This window comes from Eulemur rufifrons, chromosome 7, assembly GCF_041146395.1.
Source record: "Eulemur rufifrons isolate Redbay chromosome 7, OSU_ERuf_1, whole genome shotgun sequence".
Lineage (NCBI taxonomy): Eukaryota > Metazoa > Chordata > Mammalia > Primates > Lemuridae > Eulemur > Eulemur rufifrons.
In genome coordinates, this window is record NC_090989.1 from 153,460,325 (window position 1) to 153,487,137 (window position 26,813).

Genomic DNA, 26,813 nt, shown 5'->3' on the forward strand with positions numbered 1-26,813 from the left:
TGAAGAGCTGGGTCAGTGGTGCCACCACTCTCCCCAAGGCCCCCAGCAGCAGATGTCCTCCCCACAGAGGTAGCCCTGAGGCAGCCAGCCCTGCTGAGGGGTCTGTTTGCAGTGGCCTCAGAGAGGCCTTCATCTCTTGGACCTAGGATGTGGCAGCAGCAACAAGGCCAGAGGCAGCTAAACTGAGGTCAGGGATGACGGAGGACAGGAAGCGTGGGCGCTCCTTCCTCTCTGAATCCCAGTGGGCCACAGGCCAGTACTGAGGAACAAGGGCCTGGAGACCCTTCCGGCCACTCTCTGGAAGCCCTTAGTCCCTAACTCTCTGCAGACTGCTGTCACGCAGGAAGTGGCCCACAGGGTCACTCGGCTCAGCGGGCTGGCTGGGTACTACTACCCGACGAGCCTCAGGGCCCCAGGCCTGCAATGTGAGTCCAGCAGGGCCGAGGCCAGAGCCACCAGGAGACTGGGAGTCACCTTCTACTAACTCTGCTTGTCAGTCACTACAGGCATCTAAGAAGGTGGTCTCTCCCTCGAGGTTCCGGGGCTGCCCAGGCAGGGCTGAGGCAACAGCAGGCCAGGGCTCCCGGGTCCCTATAGATCCGTGACCTTGTTTTCCACAGCAGCTGCAATCTGCTGTAGCCGATAGCCCAGCTGCATCTTCTGGGCCGTGCCGTCCTCCTCGAGGGCCGTGATGATCTGGAACACAGAGACCAGCACAATCAGGGGCAACTTCCTTGGCTTACACGTTCACTGCAGACTGCAACAGGCCTCCAGGCTGCAGCACAATTGGGGTAGGAGCCCAAGAAACCCAGCAAATTGCTTTGCTTACTGCCTGCATCCTCAGGGACTTGGTGGCGGGAGGGATACTAACAGCAAAAGCACCATGGGGTTTCAAGGAGTATTAAGGTGGGGAACGAAGCACTTCACTCAATACTGAGCCCCTCAGAAGCCCACCTAGCACGACAGCACTTCCTGAGTTCCCATAGGCCAGGTGCCAGGCAAGGACAGGGACCCAATAATGACCAGACAAATGTGGACAGGGAGACAGATATTGATCAAACACAAGCAATTCCAGAATCACAAACAGGGGCTGCCACAAGGGGAAGGGGGTGGAAACTGAGAGGGCAGCAGCACCGGGGAGAACAGCGATCGCCCACCATGTCTCCAGGAGGGGACACGATTGTGTGACACTCCCACCTCCCCCACACTGTGGGCCACACCATGCTGAGGAAGGCTGTGGGCCATGAGGCAGGTTCTTTATCTCTGAACAGCACTGGCCACATCTCTGGTGCCACACAAACATCTGGGTGGACAATTCCATCAGCACTCACAGGCTGGCTGGTGGGTGCTCACATCTTCAGGCCCAGTCCAGGGATCCCCCAGAAAGCCCCCTCACCAGTTCCACTGTCCCCTTACCCAGCCTGGTCCTATGCCTGCACCCTCCTCTCTGGTGGCTCATACGGCTAGGCCAGGCCTGCACCTGTGGAGGTGGCCACGTGCAACACACTGCCAGCATCACACTCTGGCAGGGACTGAGCAGGGGCACGGTCGGGGCTGAGGAGTCAGCTGTGTCCCTCCCAGCACATCCTGTGCACTATCTCCAGGCCTTGGCAGAGCCTCCAGCCCCCAACCACCAGCACCATGCCTGGGAGCCCACAGAGGAGTGGGGATGGGGAGTGAGGGACAGGGATGAGCACGGCCAATACTGGGGGCACGCCTGAAGAACCCCAAGGGGCCCAACCCTGCCTCACACTGTACCTGGGGGAGATCTGAGGGTCCCCACCCTGAGTCACAGGGCCAGACCCCTTCTCACATCCATCCCCTCAACCTCCAGGGGAGCCTCAAGGTCGGCCTCCCAGTCAGGGCCCAGGGCCTGCCCACCTGGTCGTAGTACTTGTTGATATACTTGTAGAGCTCATGCAGGGCCACTCGCGCCCCAAGGTCTCCAGAGTAGTTCTAGGGAGGAGGCCAAATGAGAGGTGAAAGAGATGAGGGGTGCAGCCAGCATAGAGCAGCCCAGGACCCCAGGGAAGAGGGATGGGGAGGAGGGGCCTGAGAGGTGGAGGAAAGGATAAGCCCTGCAGTGGGAAGCGAGCCCCGTGCAGACCAGGGACGCCAGGCATGGTGTACCCAGCTGGGGCAGGATAGGGCCAGAGGGCCTCTTTGGTAGGAAGAGAGCCCAGGTCTGCAGCTTCAGCAAGGCCTGGTGTGTCCACTGGGGCCCTGCCTGTCTTGTGCTTCGAGGCTCTGGCCCAGACCCTCTGCCATTTCAGATGGTGACAGATGCTGCTTGCAGGCTGTGAGGCCAGCATGATTCTGCTCTGGTCTAACTCAAGTATTTCCTGAAGTCACTCTCAAGCCCCTCCATGGAGACATCTCTGAGCCTCAACTTCCTCATTGGGACTACAGAGCCATGTCGCCTAACTTGTAGAGCTCTTATGGGGATCAAATGAGATAATCAAAGTGCCCCATGAAGGGCTTGACACACACCAACACCCCAAAATGGTAGCTGTATTGCAGCGTGGTTGTCACCAACCATCATCATCATCATTTCAGAAACATTGTTTATAAATTCCCTGGAGCTACGTTTTGGGGCTGCATTAGGGATAGGTGGGGCATGTCTATGCCACTGAGGAAGGCAAAGCCATGGGAAGACGTGTGCAGGCAGAGCCAGGCAGGCCTGGGGCCAAATCCCAGACCTGTCATCCACAGATCACAGCAAGGGCTGCAGGCACCAAGCACCTGGCTGAGTCAGGTTAGGTGGCAGCTGTCAGGACAAGACCCTTGCTTGCTCTGTGATGAGATGTTGGGAGCCCTAGCCTTTTACAGTGGCACCTGGAACATTCTGCTCTTATAATGAAGGTTTGTGTCCTGCCCCAACCAGCTCATAGGGCTGCTGAGGTCCCAAGGGCTTCCCTACAAAGGAGCAGTGTGACGGGGGCAGGACCATTATGGCAGGAGGCTTGTGCCCAACCCAAGAAGCAGAGGGAGGCCTTACCCGGGACAGCTCCGCCAGGACAGAGTTCATTTCTTGGTCACTGGCTGGGACGGTCTGTCTGATGTCTGCATAGTACCTGCCAGAGAGCCAGAGTGCGGCAGCTGCTGGGGGAACAAACCCACTCCCCCCACCCCCACCCCAGGCCCACCCCTGGCCTCAGCTGCACGTACCCCCAATCTCCAGCCACCCAGGCCCCTCCAGTACCTTTCCACCATCCGTTTGTAACGGGGAATATCCCGAGCATACAAAAGTTTGTTGATGGGGGAGTCCTGGGTGCCAGCAGGAGGGCAATGAAAGAGAAGGAAGGATGAGCGCCCCTGTTAAGGTGACCCACCATCCTGGGTTTCCCAGCCCAGCTTCAGTTTTAAAACTAAAGATCCAACATCCCAGGAAGCCCCTCACTCCTGCAAACCAGGCCGGTTGGTCACTCTAGCCTACTTCCTTCTGCAGGAGCCTCCTCCACTCCCTGCCCTACACCAACATCCTGTCTCTGATGTCAACCGAGCTCCTCCCCGGGTAATGCTAAGGTCTTTTCTCAGCTCCACATGCCTCCATCTGGATCTAGCAAGGGCCGGCATGGAGGGCGGGAAGCATGGTGTCTATTCCCCATGTGATCATTTTAAAAATCGGCAGACTGGGACCTAGAAAATTATGTAAATTACCACAGACCACCTCACTCCTGAGCGGCTAAGCTGGGACTTGAAGCAGGTCTCTCAAGTCACTTAACACACCCAGACACAATTCCCAGCACCCATGGGCTCTGAGCAGCACACTTCCGTTCTCAGGAACTCTGCCTCATCCTAAAGCTGCTGGGAAGGTGGGAAAGACTGCGAGGCAGCGCTGCCCCACGTGAGCAGGGTCAGGATGCGTGCCTTCTCGTCAGCGCTCCACGGAGGGACCTTGGCATTCCTGCTTTGGACTATTCCTGAGCTACCCAGGAACCATTTGCTGTTCTGCTGGGAAGGGAGGGCACTGGAAAGGTCTGGCAAAAAACTAAGCAACGACATAGCACCCAGCCCCAGAGGCGGCCCCGTGGGTCCTGGTGTGGCCCTGTGATGCTCAGCTCATTGCAGGCAGAATGATGAAAGCATGCACAACAAAAACGGCTCCCAAAAGACGGCGCTGCAGGGTGGAACTTTCCATTTTGTTTCTTCAGAGAAGTCTAGAGATGCCTCTCTGAAGAGGTCAAAAGACAACAGCGGCCCAAGGATCCAGGTGAAGCAGAGCCCACTAACGGACCTGCAGAGCCACACAAGGGCCCTGCCCAACACACTGGGGACCCTGCATGTCATGGGGCTCTTGGCTTTGACTACTATGACAACACACTCCCGATCATTGTGCTACTAGGCAGCTCAGACCACTTTTCCTCTGTGTCTCCCAGCTCCCCTCCTCAGCACACCCCTCAAACCCTGGCACTCCCCTGGACACTCTGCTCTACCGCACTGGCAGGCAGACACCTCCACCACCCTAAGGAACCAAATCCACCAGGCAGCCCGGAGCTGCTCTGGGATTGCAGAGTCCTCATCTCCAGCTGGAAACCACGTGGTGGCCCCACACACATCAGGCTCACCTCCTCCAAGTCTGAGCTCTCCACAGCCAGAGGCCCAGGGATCATATGTGACCCCCTCTTCTTACTTATCCCCCCACATCCAAACTACAGCTTCTGCCTGTCCGGCACCCTCTTGCCCAGCTTGAATCTGACCACTAGCTTGTCCTGTCTGGACTCCCACGCTCCAGTCCACCCATTGCACAATTGCCAGGATGCTCCACGGAACTCTCAGGTTTGACCACACCACTCCCCCACTCCCAGGCCTTCTGGGGCACCCTATTGTCCCCAGAGTGAGCCCTGACCAGTGGCCTTGGCCTACTGCCACAGCCTGCCAGCTTCTATGCCCCAGCCACACCAGGCTGTGCTTGCTGCCCACGTCTTAACCTTGTGAATTGGCGCACGATGCCCACTACCCTTGCTTATCCCTTAAGACTGAGGCATTGCCACCTTCTAGGGAGCCCCTGGGACAAGGCCTGGCCTAGGGATGTCAGAGGTCTCCCCAAACCCTCTTTCTTGAAATTCTCAGGAAAGCCTGGAATCTGGGTATGCACAGCACTGACTGCCCCCAGCCCACACCATCCCATCCCCATTCATCCCCCGGGCCTGCCCCAGACCCGCTCACCCGGCCCAGCTTGTGGTCGGCCAGGGTGCAGGCATCCATGAAGGTCTGCGCGATGACAAGCAGCACCGCGTCCATGTTATCAGATGTCTGCACGTCGAACACAAACTGTGGGTTTTTGATTATATTGATCCAGAACCTCAGCGGCAAGCTGTGGGGGGGCAGACGTAGCTGATGAGTGTGCTGGGGAGGCAGGAGGGACCCCCACACACCTTGGGCCCAGCAGCCCTGCCCCACCTGTTGGTCTTCCAGATGTGGATGGTGTCCTGGTCGGAGATGCCGTGCTGCTGGGCCTGCTCGTCCAGCAGGTCAAAGAAGTATTTAACAGCGAGTGGCACAGGGCGGCTGGTGCTGAGAATCACCTGGAACAGGTCGTCCACAAACTTCTGCAGGGTGCCCTATGGGAAGGTGCGGGAAGCAGCAAGGGGCACTCGGCAAGGGGACCTGAGTGCCAGCCCAGCCCCAGACACCTCCTGGCACTCCGCCTGCGAACCCCACACCACACTAAATTCCACGAGTGGCCATTCTCCCCACAGCCAGACCCCTCTGCTTGTCCTATCCCTGCCCCCAGCCCTGCCCAGTCCTCGCTGCCCCACCTTCATGGACAGCAGGCGTGTCAGGTAGATCTCGGGGATGGCCTTGGCTCGCTCACGCTCCCCGCCCCGAAGGCTGCCCCTCCGAGGCCTGGGCGGCTCTGGCTCCTCACTTGGCTTCACCAGGTGCCAGGGCCGGATGCCCCCCTCATCTACATCTTCTAGCATTGGGGTCCCTGTGCCAAAAGCCCACACTGTTACCCCTCACCAGGTGCCACCTCCCCAGGCCCCTTGTCTCCTGCCAACTTTCCCCGGAGTGGAGGCACCTGGTTGAGAGCTTCTCTGGGTGGAAGAGCAATACGAATAAGCCTGCCCTGGGGCCCAGAGGCCCTTCCCCATTACCCAGGACTGGGCACAGCAAGGGCAGCGGACTGTGATGCGAGGCAGTACTCACGCTCTCCAGGGACATAATCCTGGTTTTCCCGGAGAATGTGCTTGGTGAGGCAGGGGACGAGGGCCACAGTTGCTCCATCTGGGACCTGCTGACCACAGCTGGTGATCCCTCCACCAGCCCCCGCCCCAACCCACACCCCTCCTCCATCCTTCACCCCGCCCACCTTGTAATGCTGCAGGGTGTTCAGGCGCCTCCACAGACCCTGGACCTCAGAAGTGACGTCCTCGTCAGACAGGATGAGGTGCCCAGCCACCCCAGACCGCCACTCTGCAAGGGCAAGGTAGGACTTGGTCCAGGGCTTCCAAGATAGTCTTCCCACAGTCCCTGAGACGACATGTCTTCCTTCACAGGGACACTGTCAGGGACAGCCCTACTCAACCTCTCCAAAGACCAGCAGCAGGGACTCCTCACCAGGGGGTGACTCCTACCCACCCTGGGTGATAAGCTGTCCCTGCAGAGCTGGTCCCAGAGCAGCCCAGGCCCAACACTGGCTCAGGTCCCCAAGGGCTCTCCATGCCCTCACCAACATCCAGGGTGCGGGAGTCTGGCCGCTGGGCAAGAGGCACTCCTTTATAAAGTTGGTCCAACATCTTCTCCTTGGCTTGGGAGATGGTGTCACAGTCCAGAACCTTCACGGGCACGCCCTGGGCCTCTCCTGCCCCAGGCCCCATAGCCATCAACGCATTCAAAGTCTACACAGGATACGTGGGAGCCATCAGGGTTTGTGTACATTCAGGATGACCAAGACCAAGGGCAGGGACAACCCATGAGGAGCCACTGTCTCTACCCTCCAAGCACCAAGCAGTCCCTAATTCTTGTCTCTTCACCTGCCTGCCTCCCCCTGGGACAGCAGCTTCCTCCCTCGTGACCCCAGCACCTAGCATGGTGCACTTGTAAACATCTATGGGGAAGATGGCACAACAAGTGAGCACCAATCTCTCCTCACTCAGACCTCCGGTGCCTGGCTGAGCTGGCCGGCCAAGGTGCCTGAGGCAAGCCTGCACAAGAGAGTAGCCCCCACCCATCCTGACAGGAGCAAGGTCAGCAGAGCCTGAGTGAGATTTCCCCAAAGGAACCCTCATGGGGAACTGGGGGGAAGCAAACCCTGAGAAGTGTTTGCCCTGTTTGCCAGGGTGGTTTTGGCTTTGTGGGCAAGGCCGGATCCCTGGTGGGGTGGCCAGGCAAACCGGGTCAAGCCCTGGCACAGCTCAGGTCCATGGCCCAGGGCAGGGCTGGCTCCTCCCAGACCTTGGTCCCATCCCAAGCCTGGGAGCACATCCAGGCCCTGTCCCCAAGGTCTGGCCCAAACTTCTATCCTGTTAAGCCAGTCCGAAGCTCTCTCTCCAGTGCCTAGCCAGAGGTCAGGCGGGATCTCTGTCCACGTGCTGACACCGGAAGCTGGTGCCTCAACTCCACACCCCTACACTCCCTCTTGCCCTGGCCCTCACCGGGCGCTGATACTCCAGAACACACACGCACACCCTCACCAGGGGACGGTACTCCACATCCTCTCTGAGCAAGCGGTTGTCGTTCAGGGTGTATTTGGCTTTGCCCGTCACACTGTCCACTGGTCCCTTGTCCACTTGATGCTTAATCCCTCGGAAGAGCATGTATAGAGGCTCCCCTACTGAGTCCTGAGGGAGTGCAGGCAGTTAGGGCCCCCAGAGAGGTGGCAGAGATATATGGCACATGACTCATGCTGGGGAAGGGGTCGGGACATAGGCTTAAGGTAACTGAGGACAAGGTGAGCAGGAGTCTCTGCTCCAGCGCGAGCATGCAAGCTGTGTGGGGGCTGGAGGCGTGGTGGTTTGGAGGGCCTGACCCTGCCTGGACAGGAGCCCCATGCACCTCTGCCTCTCTCACCCTCACGAAGGTGTAGAGGCAGATGGACATCCAGTTGGTGAGCAGCTTCTCCACCACGGTCTCTGTCCTGAGACGACAGGAACGGGGAGGCAGAGTCAGCAGATGGGGCCATGGGGCTCTCTATTCCACAGACCCCCAGACCCAAGGCCCTGCACCAGCTCCAGCTGCCTACAGCCCGCCCAGCCCTCACAGCCACAGACCTGCGCAGCATCAGCTTGGGGTTCTTGGCCACATACTGGGCCACCAGGTCACTGAGCAGGGTGCGGAGGATGTCGGTGAAGTACTCAAGCTTCCCGTGTAGTGCCACAGTGAGTAGAGACGCCACATAGGCACGGTCCCGAGCCGAGAAGGTGCGCTGACTCTCCAGTGTATGGATGAACTGGAGCCAGGAAGAGGGGAAGGGGTTGGGGGGAGGAGCAGACTCAGAAACCACGGCCAGGAGAGTGCAGTCAGGGGGTAGACGGGGAGAGGAGGGTCCAGGTGGGGGTGGGCACCTTGGTGAGGAAGAGCTTGCTGTTGAGCAGGTTGGACAGCTGCCCCAGTCCTTGCTCCACGGTGGGCCGTCTGCTCTCAGGCACACCCAGGTCCCGGTGCAAGGGTGACTCCCGGTGCCCAGGGAAGAAGACCCTCTCAGCATACACCTTATAGTCAAGGAAGGGGATTCCACTGCCCAGAAGGTCACTGGTGAGATCGGTCATCTCAGTCATGAGGTCTGTCGAGCGGAAGAGGCCAGGTTTGGGTGCCAACCCCCTCTGATGGGAGTGGGATCTGGCAGAGCCCTGGAGGGTGTTCTTGTGGCCTCACCCGTGAACTCCTTCTTGCAGCGGTCCCGAACACTGCTCTCCAGATTCTCCAGCTGGATCTGGACCTTCTTGTAGTCCCTCAGGGCCTGCTTGCTCTTCCTCCTGCTCAGCTCCGAGGTCAGGAGGGGAAGCCACATGAGGCCAAAGCCCTTGCTGGGTCCCACTGGCCCAGGCCTGCCTGACCCAGCCCCAGGCACACCCTGGCCTCATCCACACGGTCTGACTGTCCATGCCCAGTCAAGCCAAGGCCTAGCCCAGAGCAATTCAGCCTGCCTGCTCCCAAGAAAGTCACACCCACCCGTGCCCTGTCCGGCCCAGCACAGCTCAGGCCAGGGATCAGCAAGCTACGACCAGGCCAAATCTGCTCCACAAGCTATCTTTATAAACAGAATCTGGTTAGAACACAGCCACACTCGTGTTTACATACTGCCCACGGCTGCTTTTGTGCCACCATGGCAGAATTGAGTAGCTGCAACAGAGACTACCTGGCTTGCAAAGCCTAAAATATTTACTCTCTGGCTCTTCACAGAAAGTGTTTGTTGACCCCTGGTCCAGTCTGTCCCTTCCCAGTCCAGCCAGATCCCATGACCTGCCCCAGCCCAGCCACATCTGGCTGCACCCACCTGTACATGAGGACAATGATGATGACACCCAGAGCCAGAAGAGAGGTGCCCACTCCCAAGCCCACCTGGGCTGCCACAGGAAACGCCACGGGGCCCTCGCCATCATACTGCACGTGACCCAGGGAGAAGCACAGGTTCCCCATCTGTACCTGTGTGGGGAGCCACTTGTGAGCTACTCAGCACATGCCTGGTGCCCAGCCCTGCCCGGTCCCAGGCCTGCTCACTGACCGTGAACTCAGGCAAAGCATCAGGTGCCTCTCGGAGGGCATGGTGCCGTGGCAGGGGCTGCTCCACAGGGGGCTCGCAGTACAGGTGGTGCCGGGTCAGCGTCTTCACCACACAGGGGCCATCCCCTATCATGGCCACCACCTCCTCCTTGGACATTGCAAGGTCCAGGTTCTCCCCCTGGAACACGGAATCACTCGTCAGTCACTCAGAACCCTTTGCTCAGGTCCTATGCCCCCAAATGTGGGAAAGATGGTCCTGAAACACCCCCCTTGAGGGCTCGGCACCTCTTTCTGTGCATATGGGGCTAACAGTCACGTGGCGTCCTCCCATCTGTTCCCCACGACCCTTCCCTATCTTTCTTCTCCAGAAAAAAAAATATAAAGAACATAAAGCTGTCCCCAAATCCTGCCCAGTCAACTAGCAAAGCCAGAGCCCCTACTCTTGTCTGAAGGCCCACCAGATGGGTGATGGTGGATTGACCTATGGCACTCGGGCCCACCTACTGCTTGCTACGTATGTCCGGAACACGTGCCTGGTTTGTGTCCACGTGAGCCAGGCTGCCAACCGGGGATCAGCCCCGTCGCCTACTGCGCGCCACACCACCCATTTACACATTGTCCTTCAGGAACCTGCCATGGAGTGTGTTAAGACCCAGGCCACCAGCTAAGAGGTCAAACCCAAAGCTCTGCCAGGTGCTAGACTAGGCCCTCCCCCACCAGCCCCTCTGCCTTCGCCACAGCGAGGATGAGGAGCCGTGTCTGTCCACTGGTCCTTGCTCTGCTGTCCTGGCCTCTCCACCACACACAGCAATACTGTCCAGCAAAGGAGGGACTTAGGCCCTGCCATGTCCAAGTAGGAGCAGTACCTCCACAGAGAACACGCTCCCAGGCTTGTGCCGGAACGGCACGGTGGGGTCCTCAGGGTTGAGGGGCTGAAGGGTGGGGTCAGCCTCATAGGAGAAGGGTGTAGGGTTGAGTGTTGCAAAGTCAAAGACCAGGTTGTCAAGGATAAATTCCACCTGGACCCAGGGGTCCTCGAGCGGGCCCGGGAGGGCAGGTGTGCGGCACAGGATGAGCTGCGAAGAGTTCACATGGCATGGCTCCTCAAACTGGGTGACAGAGGACAAAGGAGGGTTAACCGAGGGGCCATGTGGGAAGGGGGCCGCACAAAGATGAGAAGGGCGTCCTTTGGTACCAGCCACCCATGGCTGTCTGCGAGGTGTGGTGAGGGGCGAGGGGAGAGTGATGGCTAGCCCAGTGCAGGCGGGGAATACCCAAAGATGTCCTATGTGATGACTGACACAGGGGGCTCCAAGGGAACATGCTGTCTCCGGGACCACTCGGCGTCTCCGTCCAAGCCCCCGGCTGGGCTGATGCACTCCTGGAGCCACGGTCACTCGGATTCTTGGCGTCTGCACCACATCCAGATTCTGGCCACGGACCCATATCTCACGTCCTCCACTGAAACACAGCCCATGAGCCACTCACAGCTTAGGTGATCCAGGATCTAAAGCACAGCCCGGTCCCAGCTAGGTTAGCTCAGCCCAGCCCCAAATCACATGACCCCTTGTCCCTTCCGGCAGCATGGGATTCATAGCCCCCACATAAAGCCCTGCAAACCCCCAACACAGTGCAGCTGCAAAGATCTCCCTGCCACATGCCATGCAGCCACACCCTTGGCTCAGCACCTGAGGAAGCTCTTGGTAGGACCAGCAGAGGTGACGTTGGGGTCTGATGTGTACTTGAACTGGCCGTGCTGAAGCCTCCGCTCACTGGCCCCAAACCACACAGCCACAGGGAACATGGCGGGTGTGGGGTGTGGGCTGGTCTCACAATGCAGCTGCTCTGACTGCTGCTCCGGCAGCCTGGGGAGGGAAGGTGGGAGTGGAGAGCAGGCCAGGCTGGGCAAGAAGGGTAAAGACAAAGGAAATCGGGACCCACTCAAGCCTCAGCTCCCTTCCCTTGGCTGCTGACTACAGCCTCCAATAGCCCGGCTTAGGGAGAGCCTGGCCACTTTCTGAAAGAGCAGACTCGGCCCTTCCCCACTCTCTGCTCTCTCCAGTACCCCAGCCCCTCTATCTTCTCCCTGGAGTGCATGGATTTTTGCAGGATGAGGAAGTGGCCCTCACAAGTGACAAGGCTGGTCTCCAACCACCACTCGGATGTCCTCCAGCCGCCCAGTCAGGAGCTTGGAACCACGCAAGGTGAGGTGGGTGCCCCCAGCTCTGGGGCCACGGGCCGGGAAGATGGAATGCACCTTTGGGTCCTACGGGAAAAGAACAAAGAGAGACAGACAAGCATCAGGCCAGAAGCATCCCAGAGAGAGCTGAGACAGACGAGATGGCCTGGGGTGGGGAGCCTGCGAAGGCACAACCAGATGGGCTGAGAGGAGCCACCAGAGGGGGTGGCCCACTGGCAGCTGGGGGTGTTTCAGCAGTCAGGCACCTGATAGGCAAAGTCGTGCTCTGAGACGCCACGTCCTCTTCCCAGCACCTCCACTGCCACAGCGCCAGCCACCTCCTCCCTGCTGGCCCCGGTAACGCACACGAGGCTGTGGGCACAGGGCAGGCCAAGGGGTGCCAGGTTGCACCAAGGGCCCCCTCAAATAGACCTGGCGGCCCCCCTCCCTGCCCCACTGACAGGTGGTCTTCCCTCCCCATCCTCCACAGGATGGACAGAGACCCTCTCACACTTTGGAGGGAATTCCTTATGGCACACCAGAAGGCCTTGGCATCTGAGAATATTTGTGGTTTCAATAATTGAAGTTCAATCCCAGAGGCCCCCAACAAGGAGGAATTTATCTGCGTTGTGGCATAAATTTACAAAGGAGCCCTGTAAGGCTGGCTGTGGGGGTGAGCTGCTGAGCCAGTGAGTGGCCCAGCCAGCCGCCCGGGCCCTCCACCATGACCACGTGCACAGTGCCCACTCTCAAAGTGGTAGAAACTTGATTTCTTCATGAAAAAAGTCCCTGAAAGGCTCTAGTCATATCTGGGGAATAGAAGTGAAGGGAAAGTGAACAGTCTAAGAAAATGCTGGTTCTTAGCCAGAAAACAGAAGCTCAGGCAAATTAGTTTCCAGAATGTTAAGTCTACAGTGGCTTGACCCTGTGACATTGTCACGGTCACCGTAAACACTCCAAGAAAACAGAACAAGCGATGTGTGAACTAACCAGGGGAGGCTCCATCCAGAATATGTTTTAATCTCTTCACAAATCACATCATAAATTACTGTAGTCTTATGGTTACAGAATCATTAACTGTCTAGTCACTTTAGTTCTCAGTTATACACATTTGGGGGAAACTGTGCTCTAGCAAAGTGGTTCTTTGCTTCAAATACAGCCTGCAGGGCCCACCACAAGCCCCCTGAACCCAGATCTCTGAGGGCGGAGTGAGGATCTGCTCTGTGCTGATTTTGGACAGGCTCTCCAGGCTACCCTGACATTCAGCCAGGATTGGGCTCTGCTGCTTGATACCTCCTTGGGAATGTCCCGTTCATGCACCTTTGGGACCCTGCAACCCCTGGCCAGGTTACCATGACCCAGAATCTCAGTGAGCCATGAGCACCAAGAAGGCAAACGGCATCCCCAGAGACTAGGACAGAGGGGCCTGGCCCTCAGCAAGTGTGCCACAAGTCTACCCTCCTGAGGAGCCCAGTGGCCCAGGGCAGTGCTGGGGGGAGAAGGGTCAGCTGGTAGGAAGGGCAGCCCCTGAACACAGCTGTCTGGGATCTGAGGCCCCTGCTGCCATGACTATATCCATGGTCACTCAGAAAGCCAGGTAAGAACACCTAAGCGGAGCCAGGAAGCAGAGCCACCAGTCAGCTCTGGCAGTGATCCTGCCCCAGACAGGCCCAGGAATGATCCCCTAACAGCCCATGCCAGGAACCTGCAGGTCAGAGCAGGAAGCTAAGGTGTGTGCTCCAGGGCCTAACGGCAACCCCAACACTGAGGCATTGTGACCAGAATCTAGGACAGGAGAGAACAGGGCAGACAAGTAATGGGTGGGATGCCCTGGGTAGGAGAGCCAACCATGGAGCCCCCTGAGGTGTGCCCTGCTCCTGATGGGTCCAGCTTACCTGCTGGAGACCTCATATTCCTGGGCGTCCACAGCACAGGACACTCCAGCCACCCTGACTGTGTCCAGCACATCCTGCACATGTTGGCCCAGGTTGGAACCCCTGATGGTGACACGAGTGCCTCCGTCTGTAGGTCCAGTCAGTGGCTCCACCTGTTCCAGGAGAAGGACTGCTCACCTCCACCCACCTGGAGAGGAGCTCCCACCTTTGGGCCCCCTGCATTCTCCCCTCCAAAGGCAACAGTGAGGAAGAGACACGCCAGTTTTTAGACACACCGAGTGGATGAGGGGCGCAGGGCACTGGGAGGCCACAGCCTCAGCCTCAACACAGGCCTCCCGGGCCACGCAACGTGGACGTTCCTCCTCACACCACACACAGCCATACTGGGGCATGGCGGTTTGACAGCGGCTGCAGTCCCCATGTCCCACAGAACAGTCATACAGTACCACTGGGGGTGGCAGAGACAAATGTGAGAGGCAGGCCTGCAGAGGTAGCCCTGCTACCACCAGCCAGCCCCAACAGCCCCCCGTTAGCTCACCATGCAGCCCCTCAGCACTGTCCACACGCAGATGGCCTGCCCGACGCAGAAACAGCCCTACATGGAGCTCCGGCTGCAGAGCCCCATAGCTAAGCTGGAGAAATGAGAATGGGGTCAGAGCCTGGGTAGGGGGAAGGATCAGGCCTGGGGAGGTGGTGGTCAGAGAAAGGACCAAAATGACTAGTTACAGGAACACAGGGTCAGAAGTCAGAGTTCGAGTATAGGGACCCCATCGGGCCACAAGGTTGGAGGTTAAAGGCAGAACTGGAGTATAGGGACCCCATGGGCTCTCTAGTTAGATGTCAGAGCTGGGACACAGGGACCCCACGGGGCACACAGTCAGAGGTCAGAAATGGGGTACCCAGGCTTGCTTGGATAAGTGTGGGACACTCAACTAAGGTTGATACCCAGCCTGTGGCCAGGGCGCCCTTGCCCACCCAGGTACTCATGGTCTGCACCTGATGCTGCTGGCATATGACGTGGCACTGGGTATCTGGAGGCAGCTCACACTCAACCCGGGCCCCAACCACCACCTCGAGGCCCTCCAGCTCCATCACACACTCATTGTCTCCTGGGCCATCCTGGGGACAGAGGACATAGCTGTTGGGGCAGCTTTAGGAGCTGGTCCCAGAGAGTCCCACAGGTCCCCCAGCACAGCCTCTGGGTTTGGGTTGAGCCCCGGGGCCATGCCCTCTTCCTGGCCCCAGGGCATGTGTATAGTTTGTCAATAGCCAAGAAGGCTGAGAGGACAGCGGTAGGCAGGACACACCCACCTGGAAAAGGTGCAGATTCCTGCCTAGCAGCCGGACTTCCCGCTCCACGTGGACGGGCATCAGCGTGGAACCCTGAACACTCTCCACACAAGGGCAGGAGCTTGCCCCCCAGTTCACCTCTTCCTGCACGCACCAAGAGCAAGGCAGCCTATGGAGCCCACCCTGCCCACCTCAGCCCTTTGCCTTGCCAGATTCCAGGGGCAAGCCTGGTGCAGGGCCACAGCCCCTACCCTGCCCCACCATCCCTGCAGCGCAGAATCGCAAGGCAGGCAGGGGGCTGCGTCTTCCCACATCCCCTCCCGAGGCCTCCTTCCTGGGCTGGGCCTCACCAGCTCCCAGAGCCCGGGGGTGTCATACTGGTAGTCGAGGCTGGACAGGAGGATGAGGGGGGCGGGAGGGCCCTCGTGCTCTGCTGAGTCTCCATCACCTGAGAGGAGGGTGGAAGTGGAGAAGGTGGGCGCGTCACCCCCCGTCCACTCGTCCGCCTCGGGCAGCTCGTCGCCTTCTCTTATGAGCCAGTCCAGAGCGGGCTTCGTGGAGCCCGTGACCCCTGGGAAAGGGGTGGCAGGAGCAGTGCCAGGGGGCTGGTCCAGGGGTACCACAGAGGGAAAGGCCTCAGGGCCAGGGTCTGCAGGGGGCACTGCTGCTGCATCTGAGGGTGATGGGGGAGCGGCTGAGAGGTCCTCAGATATGGCTGTGGGTCCGAAGTCAGCGGGAGCAGGGACAGTGGTTCCAGGTCTGTTTGGGGAGCTGGGAGGGGAGGGCTTCTCATGGAGAGGTGACTCTGTGGAGGTGGGGGAAGGCATGGGGCCGGGACCTGCCCATGGCCCCCAGGGGCTGAGAGGGGAAGGCCTGGCCCCAGGTGGGAAGTCCGAGGTTATGGCTATGGAGGGAGCCCCAGGTGCCACAGGAAGGGTGTCAGGAGCAGGGGTGACTGGGACTTTGGGGGCTCTGGGTGGGAAGAGGGTGGGTGCATCTCTTGCAGGAGGGGCTAGGGAAAGAAGCGGGCTCTGAGAGGGGAAGCAGAGAAAGACGGGAAGGGCCACTCAGCAGGCAGGCGCAGGAGCAGGAGGCAGGCAAGCAAAGGGTATGTTAAGAGGAAAGGAGACCAAGGAAAAGAGAAACAAAAACAGCCCATTAATTCTCAAAAGGAGAAGGGGGGGGGCAGGCTCCAGGGGTGTCTGTGCTGAGGAAGGGCATGAAGGCCACACCTCCCCTGCCTCTCAGCTACAAAAGTCCTCTCCCGAAACAGGCAGTATCAGCAGCCGTTCTCCAGCGAGTCTGTCACACACAGACCCCCCAGCCATCAGGAAAACCCTCACACTGGGACCCCCAAACCCGCCGTGTGGCCCAGCCCAGAGGTATGCTCACCTGTTGGCTCACCACCATTGGCCCAGCATCACACGAGGCCTTGTGCGTGCACAAGTGCTGCCAGACACACCAGTTACACCCCCAGCGGCTGCTCACACAGGCCTGGCACCTGCAGAGAGTATAGCCATGGGGCACGGCTCACCATGGGGCAGCCCAGGGCTAGGGGACAGGGCGAGGAACTCACTGTGCAGCTGGGCGGAGCTCAGTGACTGCCACACAGTCATAGAAAGAGAGGGAAGCTTGGGCGATCACAACGCTGCCAAACCTGAGCTCCACAGTCACAGAGACATGGTCTGCAAAGAGGGAGAGAGACCAGGGCTGAGCAATGGGGAGGCGCGCTCAGACCCAGAGCCCACATCCTGAGATGCCGAATGGGGAGGAGAACCCAGGCACAGAATGGAAACTTTGGGCAGATGGGGACTAGTGAGAGGCCAGGGAGAAAGGCATCAATTCAGGGCTCCTTACCTGGATTCACACATCCCTCCCAACCACAACCCTGGGAGAGGGTGGGGCTCCCAAGCCCCAGGGCTGACCCCTTCTCTCACCCACCGGCTCCTCTCTGCAGCACTGGGGCTTCACTAGGGTCTGGGGAGGGGCACATCACACCAGAACCAGTCAGCAGGGCAGGACTCTGATATTCCCCAAAGTGGCAGGAGTATGACTCCCCTGGCCACAGGGGTGGCAGGTCTGGCACCGATAAGAAAACCTGCCAAGAAAGCCCAGAACACACTGTCAAGGCCATCGGATGGCAGGCTAGGACTCACATTTGTGGGGCACAAACGTGGGCAGGCACCAGCAGCCACCAGCCCCAAGTCTTCCCAAACACCCTCTGGCCCAAGTTAGTAACAAATGAAGAAATTAAGGTTCCAGGAGAAGTGACTTGTGCAAGGTCATGTGGTTTCTGGTGTACTTGACAACCTTGATCCCTGGAGCCCTCCCCACCAGGGGCCCACCTATCTGGTCATTCACCTCCCTCCTCTCCTCTCGGCTGATGTTGGCAGGACTCATGGCTGCCACTCGCAGACAGCCCAGCTCAGGCTGGAAGCTCCACAGCCACTGCTCTGGGCCCTGGCCCCTCGAGCACTCTGAGTGGCGACTGCACCTGAGCAAGAATGACCAGCATCTATCTGTGACCTTCACAGGGCCACTGAGAGTTCATTGGGCAGGGACACCTACAATCCTGAGGACCTGGGCAGGACCCTAGAGTGGGTCATGGTACCAGGTTCCTCTGTCCTCCCCGGCAGGCCACTGATGCCCAGGGTAAAAGATGGAGGTGGGAGATTGTAGGATCTGAGGATCAGGGGCTGAGATCAGGAAGCCTGGATAGGACAATTATGCAGAACACTGAGGGCACGAGGATGGGGTTCGGAGGAGTCAGGGGTCAGTGGAGAACCAACCTGCCAAGGAGCACACACCACCCACAGTACGGGTCCCTGTGAGCAAGGCAAGACACACAGTCCAGGTGCTGAGCACAGGAGGCCACAGGAACCTTCAGAAGCTGTGACAGCAAAGAGGATCTGAGGCCAGCAATCCAAACACCAGTGGCTCACCCACAAATGGGTCCATGGCCCTGCCTAGGGGCCCCTCCCAGCAGCCATGCCCTGGCTCATGCCTGGCACTCACTGTGCTCTGGGTCATGACATACAGGTGCTCGAAGGTCCCATCAAAGGCGAGGTCTCTGCTCACTGCAGACCCCTGCTGGATGCTCTCCGTGGAGTATGGGTAGCCATCGCTCCCCGGGCCCAAGTAGACCTGGGATGAGAGATCACAGGGTCTGGGACCCAGGTCCATGGCCACAGGCCCAACACCCTCTCCTACCCATCACCACTGAAGCAATTTACAGACAGAATTTCCTCCTGAGCAGTCAGAGGTCATACCAACCAGCCCAGAGATTAGAGGGAAGTCACAGGTAAACACTACCCAGTCCTGGGAAAGGGAGTGCAGATCATCTCTCCCAACCCCAGGGGTCGCAGGGATAGCTCCATCCAGGCTGGGTTCCCAGCAGCCTGTCCCCTCCAGACCCTGGGGCAGGGCCTGGTACTTCTTGTGGGCTCACCCTATGAAGTTGCCCTTGACTATCACCCAGGAAAGCGATGGTGTGTCCATCCTCCATGGTGACTGCCACAGCTGTTAGCTGAACCCCTGGCCACTCCAGAACTGGCGTGGCTTCCAGCGGGACCCGGCTGGCCATGGGGCTGGGCGTGTGGTCTGAGCCGCAGGGATAAGCATCCAGGGTGTCCTGCAGGCAGCAAGAAGCATCAGTGAGGCCTTGCCTGGGTAACCTCCCCTGCCCCATCCTCCCTGAACAACCTCATCCCACCCCTAGTCTCTCTGCCCACCCTCCCTGACACCCCCACCCTGGACACCATCCCCACAGCCACCACAGTGGACTGCTCTCCAGCCACCTTGGACAGTATCCATTGGCTCCTTGCCCCTCTTCCGGTCCCTACCTCTGCCTGTGGCCCCACCTTCTCCCATCCCTGGCCTGGGAGCTGCTTCCTCCAGTTTGTGTGGTCAGCCTGCTCCTGGACCACAGCTTGCATCTTCACCTCCGAGTTCACTCACCTGGGCCCTCTCCCGCCTTGCAATGACTCCATCCCCCTGTGTGCCTCTTCCTTTTTTATCCATCCTGAGGCTAGAACCAATCAAGCCCCAACCTTACCTTCCTCTCTTGTGCAAGAACCTAAAACAACAGGTCTCATCCCCACATTCTGGGTCCTTGCCCCTGCCTGAAACCCCAAATACCCTCTCAGTCCACCTACTCAAGTGTCACCCCTTCAGCACCCTGGTCCAATCCAATCCCTATTCTTCTCTCTGCTACCCGAATGCCACACCTGTGCTAAGGTCCCTTCTATCGCCCCAGGCAAAAAGAAAGTACTTAATATCTGTCAACCCGATCATCCCACACCACCACCAGCTTCCCTTCAGACTCCCCGGGCAGTGGCCTCAAAGAAGGGAAAAGGCTGGGGCAGGGCTGGAACTCACCACTGGCAGCTGCGCACAGTCGGAATTGACATCATACTCAATGTAAGCCACCTCGGTCCCGTCCTCAGCGCGGCCCTCCCGGGTGTAGCAGGCATCTCGTGTGCGATTAGCAAGCCGGTCCACCTCATCCAGGGGGAAGGCACAGAGAGCAGAGGCTCCAGATGCCCCAGCAGCTGCTGATGGGGGCCGGCCCACAGTAGGGGGAGCAGCTGAGGAGAAGGCTGCAAAGAGCACCTCCCCATGGGCCACCTCCCCGGACGTGGCCACAGCTGCAGCCTGGATCAGCCCGTAGCGGCCACCCTGGCAGGCCAGAGGCAACTCCACGTAGGAATAGTAGTGCTGGTCCCGGAGGCACACTCGAGACACATAGGCACGGAAGGCTCTAGACTGCGCCTGCAGGTCCCGCCGCATGAACAGGAAGTAGGCACTGGCCCCGCGTGCAAAGGCACTCACGAAGTGGTGGCTGTACTCAGAGAGGCGGCCCACTGCCAGCTTGGCTGTCTCCTCATAGGAGAAGGCGGCTTGGGGGTCCGGCGGCTGCAGGGCCCGGGTCGTGATGGGTGGGATGCCACCCCCCACACCTCTGCTGGTATATCCTCGCCCCACGAACAGGAGGGGCTCCCCTGCCAAGCCCTGGGCTACTAGCCCCACCGTGCTGACCGCAGGGTCATTGGCAGCCACATACTGGGTATCCCCAGGCCGCTCTGGTCGCAGCAGTAGCTGCTCAAGCTGCCCCAGGCGCCGCTGCTCACAGACACCCTGGTGCACACTCCCGCACACCACCAGGGCCCCCGGGCTCACCAGGAGCAGCTGGTTCAGGTTGTTGGTTGGCTGAGCCTGGGGGCACTCATCAGGCATCACGGGCGGCAGGCAGTCCCTGCTGTCTAGCACAGGGCCAGTAGACACTGTGGCCTCCAGCTGCAGCCCAGGGCTCAGCTGGAACAGGAAGTTGGTGGCCCCTAGGTAGAGGGTGCCTGAGGTGGGGTCCCTCACCAGGTGTTGCAGATGTGTGTCATTGGGAGTAAAAGCAGCTGGTGGAGGGGGCTGGAGGGTGAGGACCCACCCGGCCCAGAGTGCCTGGAGAAGAGCTGGGCCAAGGGCAGGCATGGTCACCTGGCAGGGAGAGAAGTCGAGTGGGGTTCACATGGCCACCAGAGCACCCTGGAGCCATTGGTGAGGGACAGGGCTGTAACATTGCCAAGATGCCCCTCCTAACCCAAGGGGTGAGCAGAGGAGGACCCCAGGACCACACATCAGCCAGGGGTCAGAAACAGGAGACACTTCCCCTGGAAACTTCAACACTGCCCATTCTCCTGGGAGACCTGCACTCTACTCCGCCCCTGCCCCCTGCACTGCCCTGCACCGCCAGCAGGATCAGAGGGTGAGGGCCTGGAAGGGGCTGGAGAGCAGGTGATGGGAAGGAGGGGCCAGACCCCAGGGAGGGACAGGGCCCTCTGCAGGGAGGTCAGCTTCCCAGGCAAAAGGAAGAGGGAGTGTGGGGTCTCATGGGCCACCACAATGTTAGAGCAAGACAAGAACTGGGTTCAGGGCCTTTCAGGCCAGGAATCCAGAAGGGTAATAACCACAGAAGCAATAGGCCTGAGAGAAGAGGGAGGTTCCAGCTAGGAGAGGTGGGGCCTGAAAGGCTGGGCCACACCTCGGAGAGCCCTCAGCATAAGTGGCAGTCACATGCTCCTAGATGCCTAGGTGTGAGGTCAGGCTTACCTGGCAGGGCCGGCTGGATCAGGAGACAACAGCATGACCTGTGTGGGAGTCACCTAGCCAGGGGGAAAGCAAAGTGTAAAGCTGGGGGTTGGTCTGCAGGCATGTGGGAGCCCTGAGCTCCCCACCAGGGAGGCGGCACAAAAGTGCCCCCTCCCCACTGCCCAGCCTACTGGTGGAGCTGGGCCCAGCCTGGCCCTCAGCCACCAAACACATTCCACAGAGCACGCCTCCTCAGAGCCCACACGAGGAGGGGGAGGGCAGCAGAGCCAAGCACCCGAGGGGCCTGGGAAAGGTCAGCTGGGAAGGAGCCCCATGGCCTGCAGGGCCCACAGGCCACCAGCATGGCCCTCTTCCTCCGAGGTCCCTCTTTCTGCCCAAATTCTACCCTGTCAAGGCACACAGGTATACCACTTCCATACAGGCCAGCAGCTGTCCTAGCTCAAATGACCACCAGCACACATACCACCCACCTGCATGCACACACCCACACACAAACACATGGGCACTCACACACACACATACCATCTGTACACACAGCAGAGTGACACACACACACCACACAGACACACCCCCAAGTTCAGATACCGCATAAAGATACATCCACATAGAGACAACCTTCCCCCCCACACGCACACAGAAACACACTCTGCACAGACATCTCACCTCTACTCACCACAGACACAGACACCACACACACATACACTTCCTACTTCGAGCCCTAAGTCCTAGAGAGCTGTAGAAGCCAGGCCATTCCTTGCTATTTCCTCTCCTGCCGGCCAGAGTAGTGCCAGTGCCTAGCATGTGAGATAAGGGGGCAGGGGGTGGTGTCCTAGAGGAAGCCACCATGCCTGGCTGTGCCTCCCATCCCCACATCCATCCACAGGACCTCCCCGGACTTTGGGTGCCTGCTCTCCTCACAGACCCCTCCCTGGGCCCCAGCTGAGGCTCCTGAGTCCCAGAACCAAGAAACCATGGCAACACTACCTTCCTCAGCCCTCAGTGGTCCCCAGCCAGGAGCACCAAAGTTGGTGAAGTGTTGGGACAAACCATGCATCCCAAACTGGGAGACACTTCCCCTACTTGCCTGTGCCCAGGCCACGTTGCCCAGCCCCTCCCACCACCCAGCTGCCGGGCTGTCTGTGCAGAACGTCCCAAGCACTGGCTTCTCTCAGCCCAGGTCAGCTCATCACCACAGAGGCCTGAGCAGGGTACTCCTGAGGCTGCCCCAAAGTGAGCAGGGATGGGCACAAGGCTCAAAGGAGGGTCCTGCAGCCCAGTGGGAGCAGGGACACTGTGGCCACAGCCCGGTGGGAGCAGGGGGGCCCTGGCCACAGCCTGGCTGGGCACTGCTCCCAAAATAGCTTGGGGGTTTCCATTTTTAGTGTGCAGAGAACAGGGCAGCTCTATGGGAGCAGGAACAAGGCTGCCTCTGTTTGCCACCCAAGGGGGCGGGGGGGGGGGGGGGGGGGAGGGGGCAGCAGGGAAAGTCTCGAACCCAGCCAGAATCTCAGGACTATGGCAAGGCCAGGCTGCCCAGGAGCCCCCCACCTAGTTTCCAAGGGACAAGGAAAGAAAGTTTCTTCCTCTGGGAAGACAGGGCCCACCTAAGGATAGGCAGAGGCCACCTCCTGCATTTGGCTACTGCTCACTCCTCCTGCCACCTCATGCCAGGGATGTGCCTTGGGCATAGGGTCCCACAGTTAGACCAACAATCACTACTTCATTTGCTTACAAATATTTGCTCAAAGCCTACTGCCTGCCAAGGATCTCCAGCTCTCAAGGGGCAGCAACAAAACCACTCCCCAAATGTGAAATCACAACTGGACTGAGGGGCCTCAAGGAAGAGATGGGCGGGATCAGAACAGCTCCTGGCCAGGCCACATACGAGGTCAGAGGCTGATCCAGCCCCTGACAGGGAAAGCTATCTGGCTTCTTCAACCGCAGTCTTCCCCTGAAACAGAGTCTGGCACCCCTTCCCCTTCCCTGCATGCCCTGGGTAGGGGGAGGAGGAAAGGAAGAAGGGCAGTGACCTGTTCTCCTCTGCTTTGGGCACACACATTTCACTTAACCTCTGCCACAGGCCACAGAGCAGCCCTCAGCCCCTCCAACTATCCCCCACCAAACCTCACAGGATCTTCCTTAAGCAGAATTGGAGTATATCTCCTCCCCCCGCACACCCCAGCCACCAGAGACTCTGGGGCACCCCACGGCAGAGGGATAAAGGCCTGACCCCTCCAGTCCACACCTCTCCCACCTGATCCATGCCAGTGCTCCCCCACACATGCCCTTCGTTCCTGCCGGCATGAACTGCAGGCCGTTTCACTCCTCCAGCCGCCACTGGCTCTTCACGCTGCCTGGAATGCCCACTCCCTCTCTATCCCATTAACTCCTACGCCCAGCCACCATCTCCCTAGGGAGCCTCCCCTGTCCTCCCAGGCTCCTGAGGAGGCCACTCCATGTGGTGGATGGAATGGACATATCCAGCCACCACGGAGGGGTGTGTGGCAGCTCTGCCTGGGGCTCTCTGAGCCTCAGGTTTCCCATTAGTAGAATAGGAGGCAGGAACGCTCTGACCAGTAAATGTGATACAGTGTGCTCCTGGCACTAGTGGCACCAACCAGGACCATCTTTCTCCCTGTTTCACCATCCTACTCTGGACTTGAAGCTACTGGAAGACAAGGAATATGATTTGGAGACCCCAGCAACTTGCACAGATGTTAGCACAGACTAGGTGCTCCCTGCATGATGAAGAAACCCCCATTTCACAGCCAAGGAAACCCAGCCAGTAGGGGAGATATGGGGCTCACACCCCTCTCCAAACCACTTGGCCTCTCAAAGGGCAAGCTGTTGGCCTCACTTTTATTAAGGACCAGGCCAGAGCAGACTGAAAAAGCTGATTTGGAGCCAGGTCTCACATCCCCAACTTCCACAGCCAATCTTGCACACTCTCCACATCTCAGGCCCTATCCAGGCTCACAGCCAAAGCCCAACTCTGCCTATGCCCAGGCCTGCCTGGCGGTCTCTTCTGGGCCCACCTTTCTCTGAACCTCTTCAGCAGGACTCAAGACTAACTTACTTCTGTCTGCAAAGAGTAAGCACTTTCTGGATGCCCCTGGAACTGTCCTCACCAACCAAAGGGTCGCACTAACTTGGCCCTTTCATACCTGCAGAGGGACTATACAACTCACATTTACCTTGTCTGGTGGTTAGTGGGAAACTGGCCTTCCCTCTCCCCGCTCCTGCTGGACTCCAGGGTCCACCAAAGAGCTGAGTTACTCATTGACAGTGCAGTAGTGCACCCTGCCCGCCCTGTTTTCTGCGCGTTAAGGTGGGGTAGGGAGCTCCACCATTTACCAAGCGCCTGTGATGACCCAAGGCGCTGATCAATCTCCCACCGAATGTGTCGGGGTACGGACAGGAGGGTCCCTCTCTGGGTGTCAGGAGGCTAGAGATCTGCCTTTGTCAGTCCCACCAGGCACAACCAGGAAGGGCTGTTACTACTGAGGGGAAGCCTCGACCCTCCTCCCTACCCCCAGACCGCGCGGCGAGGACCCCACCAGTGGCCCTGGAAGGGCGGGGAAGGGGCTGGCCGGTCCCGGCGGCGGTGGCGAGGAGGGGGCGCGGAGGAGCAGCTCCACCTCCTCAGTCTCCCAATCGCGTTACAGGCGGAGCCGCCAGAGTTTCCCTTCGCGCGGAGAAGTGTGTTCCCAACTCTGAGGACCGAAGCCGCCCACCACTCACCCGGGCTGCCCTTGCCCGGCGGGATCAAGGCCTCAGGCAATCCCACTTCGGGAACCTGGGTCCTCGCCGCGCTGGCCCGAGCCCTGCACTCACCACCCGGCCGGGCCCCGCGGGATGTGCGCGCCGAGGCGGGCGCCGGCCGCTCTGGCCTCAGGATCTGCGCGCGGCGGCCTCCCCCCGCAGAGGTGGGTCTGGCGGAGCCGCAGCTGTTACCCGGAGACCGAGGGGCGGAAAACTGCGCCCGCTGCCCGCCCCTCCCGCCGCGGCGCTGCCACCGCCGGGAACAAAGGAGACAAAGCCGCGTCGGCCGGGCCCGGCTCCGCTCCTTCCCCCCCCTCGCCCGCCGGGCCGCCCTCCCCCCGCCCGCCGCCCGGGCCAGGCCGGAAGCAGCCGGGAGAGCCGGGCACGCGGCCCCGAGCCGCCCGGGACCCCGCATTCCAACCCCGCGAGCTCCGCGTTTGCCTAGGGCGGGGGGCTTAACCCCCCCCGCGTGGGGGGAAGGGCAGGCTGCACAGCGGTGGTAGCTATGGCAACGCGGGTCGCGGGGGAGGGTGAGGAGCGGAGTCCCGAGCGTGGGCGGCCCCGCCCCGCCCCCGCCGGGCCTCACCTGCGGGAGCGTTGAAACCGGAACTGGGAGCTCTCCCGGGATGGGTGGGGCTGAGCTGAGGCAGGGTGGTCGCGCCCCGCACCCCAGGCGCAGTTGGTACAGCGCCCCGGCCTCTTCCCGCCCCGCCGGGGCCGGGTCGCACCCGCGCGTTGCTCACCTGCCGGGCCTGTTAGCTAGCTACCGCCCCCTCTGCCCGCCTTGCCCAGCGCTCCCTTTCCCTTACTGTACCCGGCTCCCGTGGTCGTCCTTCCCCAACTTTCTTTACCTGAATTCCCCTTCGCACCCGGCCCGGCCCACCGCGCCTTCTCCCAGGAGACCCCAACAGCCAGCCCCTCCTTCCGGCCCCCCCACCCCTGGCTGTTTGAGAACACAGGCTTTGGACTTGGGCTCGCGCTTTGCACTAAACCATGTAATCTGACACCCTCCCCCCCAAGCCTATTTGCTCACCGGCAAGTGGGGTTGATACCACCTAATCCGGCTGTTACAGCGGGGCACCTCAACTGCAGGGTGCACAAGCAAGGGCTCATTTCCTTCCTTTCTTCCCAGGCCTGTACCTGGACCCACATCAAGCTGAGAAGCCTTGGCAAGTCTGGACTCCCTCACTGGCAAACACCTGGGCCTTCTGCAGAGGAAACTTTGGCAGATGGGTTCTCTCCTGAGGCCCATTTGTGCCCTGTGCGGGGCCCTTCACACTTTGGCATGCTCAAAACATGCAGAAGCTGGGACCCAGCCCATCCTATTATGACTTATGGAGGACTTTGGCTCAAGGCCATTGGCACAGCTTCCTGGGAGGCAAAATACACATCACCTGAAAGCTACCAAGGCTTCCACAGGTTAGGGGAAGCCTCAACCAGGAAGTTGAGGTCATCCACATTGACCACTGCCCTAAGAGCTAACACTACAGACACCCTCTTCCCACCTCTCACCCATTACCAAGGGTCTCCTGTCACTCTCACCTTCCAGGCTCTGTGTCTTTCAAATTCTCCCTCCCCAACCTCTCAGGTCACCTTTTTTCCTCCACCTCCACTTCTAACACCTGAGTCCAGGCATCTGGTCTGCACCAGCATGGCCATCCCTCCCCAGTTCCTTCCCCCCTGGCCCCTGACCTCAGAGGCCCAACCTGACACTCCAGGGCCTCCACCTCATTCTCTGTCTTAAGCCCCACAACTCCTCCACACCCGTCACCACCTCAGCCAGGACAGTTTGCCCCCAGTTACTCACCCACCTTGGCTTTCCTGTTTCTGTAGCTTGTGGGGGCCCTTTCCACATGCCTGGAATCCTCCCCCAAATGCATTCACTCAAGTGTACACCCTTCAGGACCTACCCTGCC

General features: G+C 59.7%; 1 protein-coding gene across 1 annotated transcript; it reads right to left on the reverse strand.

The window, feature by feature from the left end:
• On the reverse strand, window positions 1-25,121 carry PLXNB1 (plexin B1). The gene is made up of 38 exons (XM_069475631.1): window positions 24,970-25,121; window positions 21,136-21,188; window positions 19,411-20,523; window positions 18,482-18,664; window positions 18,049-18,177; window positions 17,823-17,923; window positions 17,395-17,527; window positions 16,975-17,131; window positions 16,610-16,718; window positions 16,426-16,534; window positions 15,384-16,064; window positions 15,055-15,177; window positions 14,740-14,862; window positions 14,282-14,375; window positions 14,019-14,191; window positions 13,744-13,895; window positions 12,115-12,220; window positions 11,799-11,935; window positions 11,358-11,534; window positions 10,971-11,130; window positions 10,536-10,778; window positions 9,671-9,847; window positions 9,443-9,591; window positions 8,821-8,921; window positions 8,511-8,728; window positions 8,217-8,395; window positions 8,017-8,083; window positions 7,641-7,787; window positions 6,677-6,845; window positions 6,317-6,420; window positions 6,154-6,238; window positions 5,763-5,935; window positions 5,404-5,564; window positions 5,170-5,317; window positions 3,203-3,267; window positions 2,999-3,074; window positions 1,882-1,956; window positions 1-696 (listed from the first exon to the last, which is right to left on the reverse strand). Exons 3-38 carry the CDS (start codon window positions 20,515-20,517, stop codon window positions 592-594), a joined length of 6,396 nt encoding a protein of 2,131 aa, XP_069331732.1. The 5' UTR covers window positions 20,518-20,523; window positions 21,136-21,188; window positions 24,970-25,121; the 3' UTR covers window positions 1-591.
• Window positions 25,122-26,813: the final 1,692 nt, after the last annotated feature.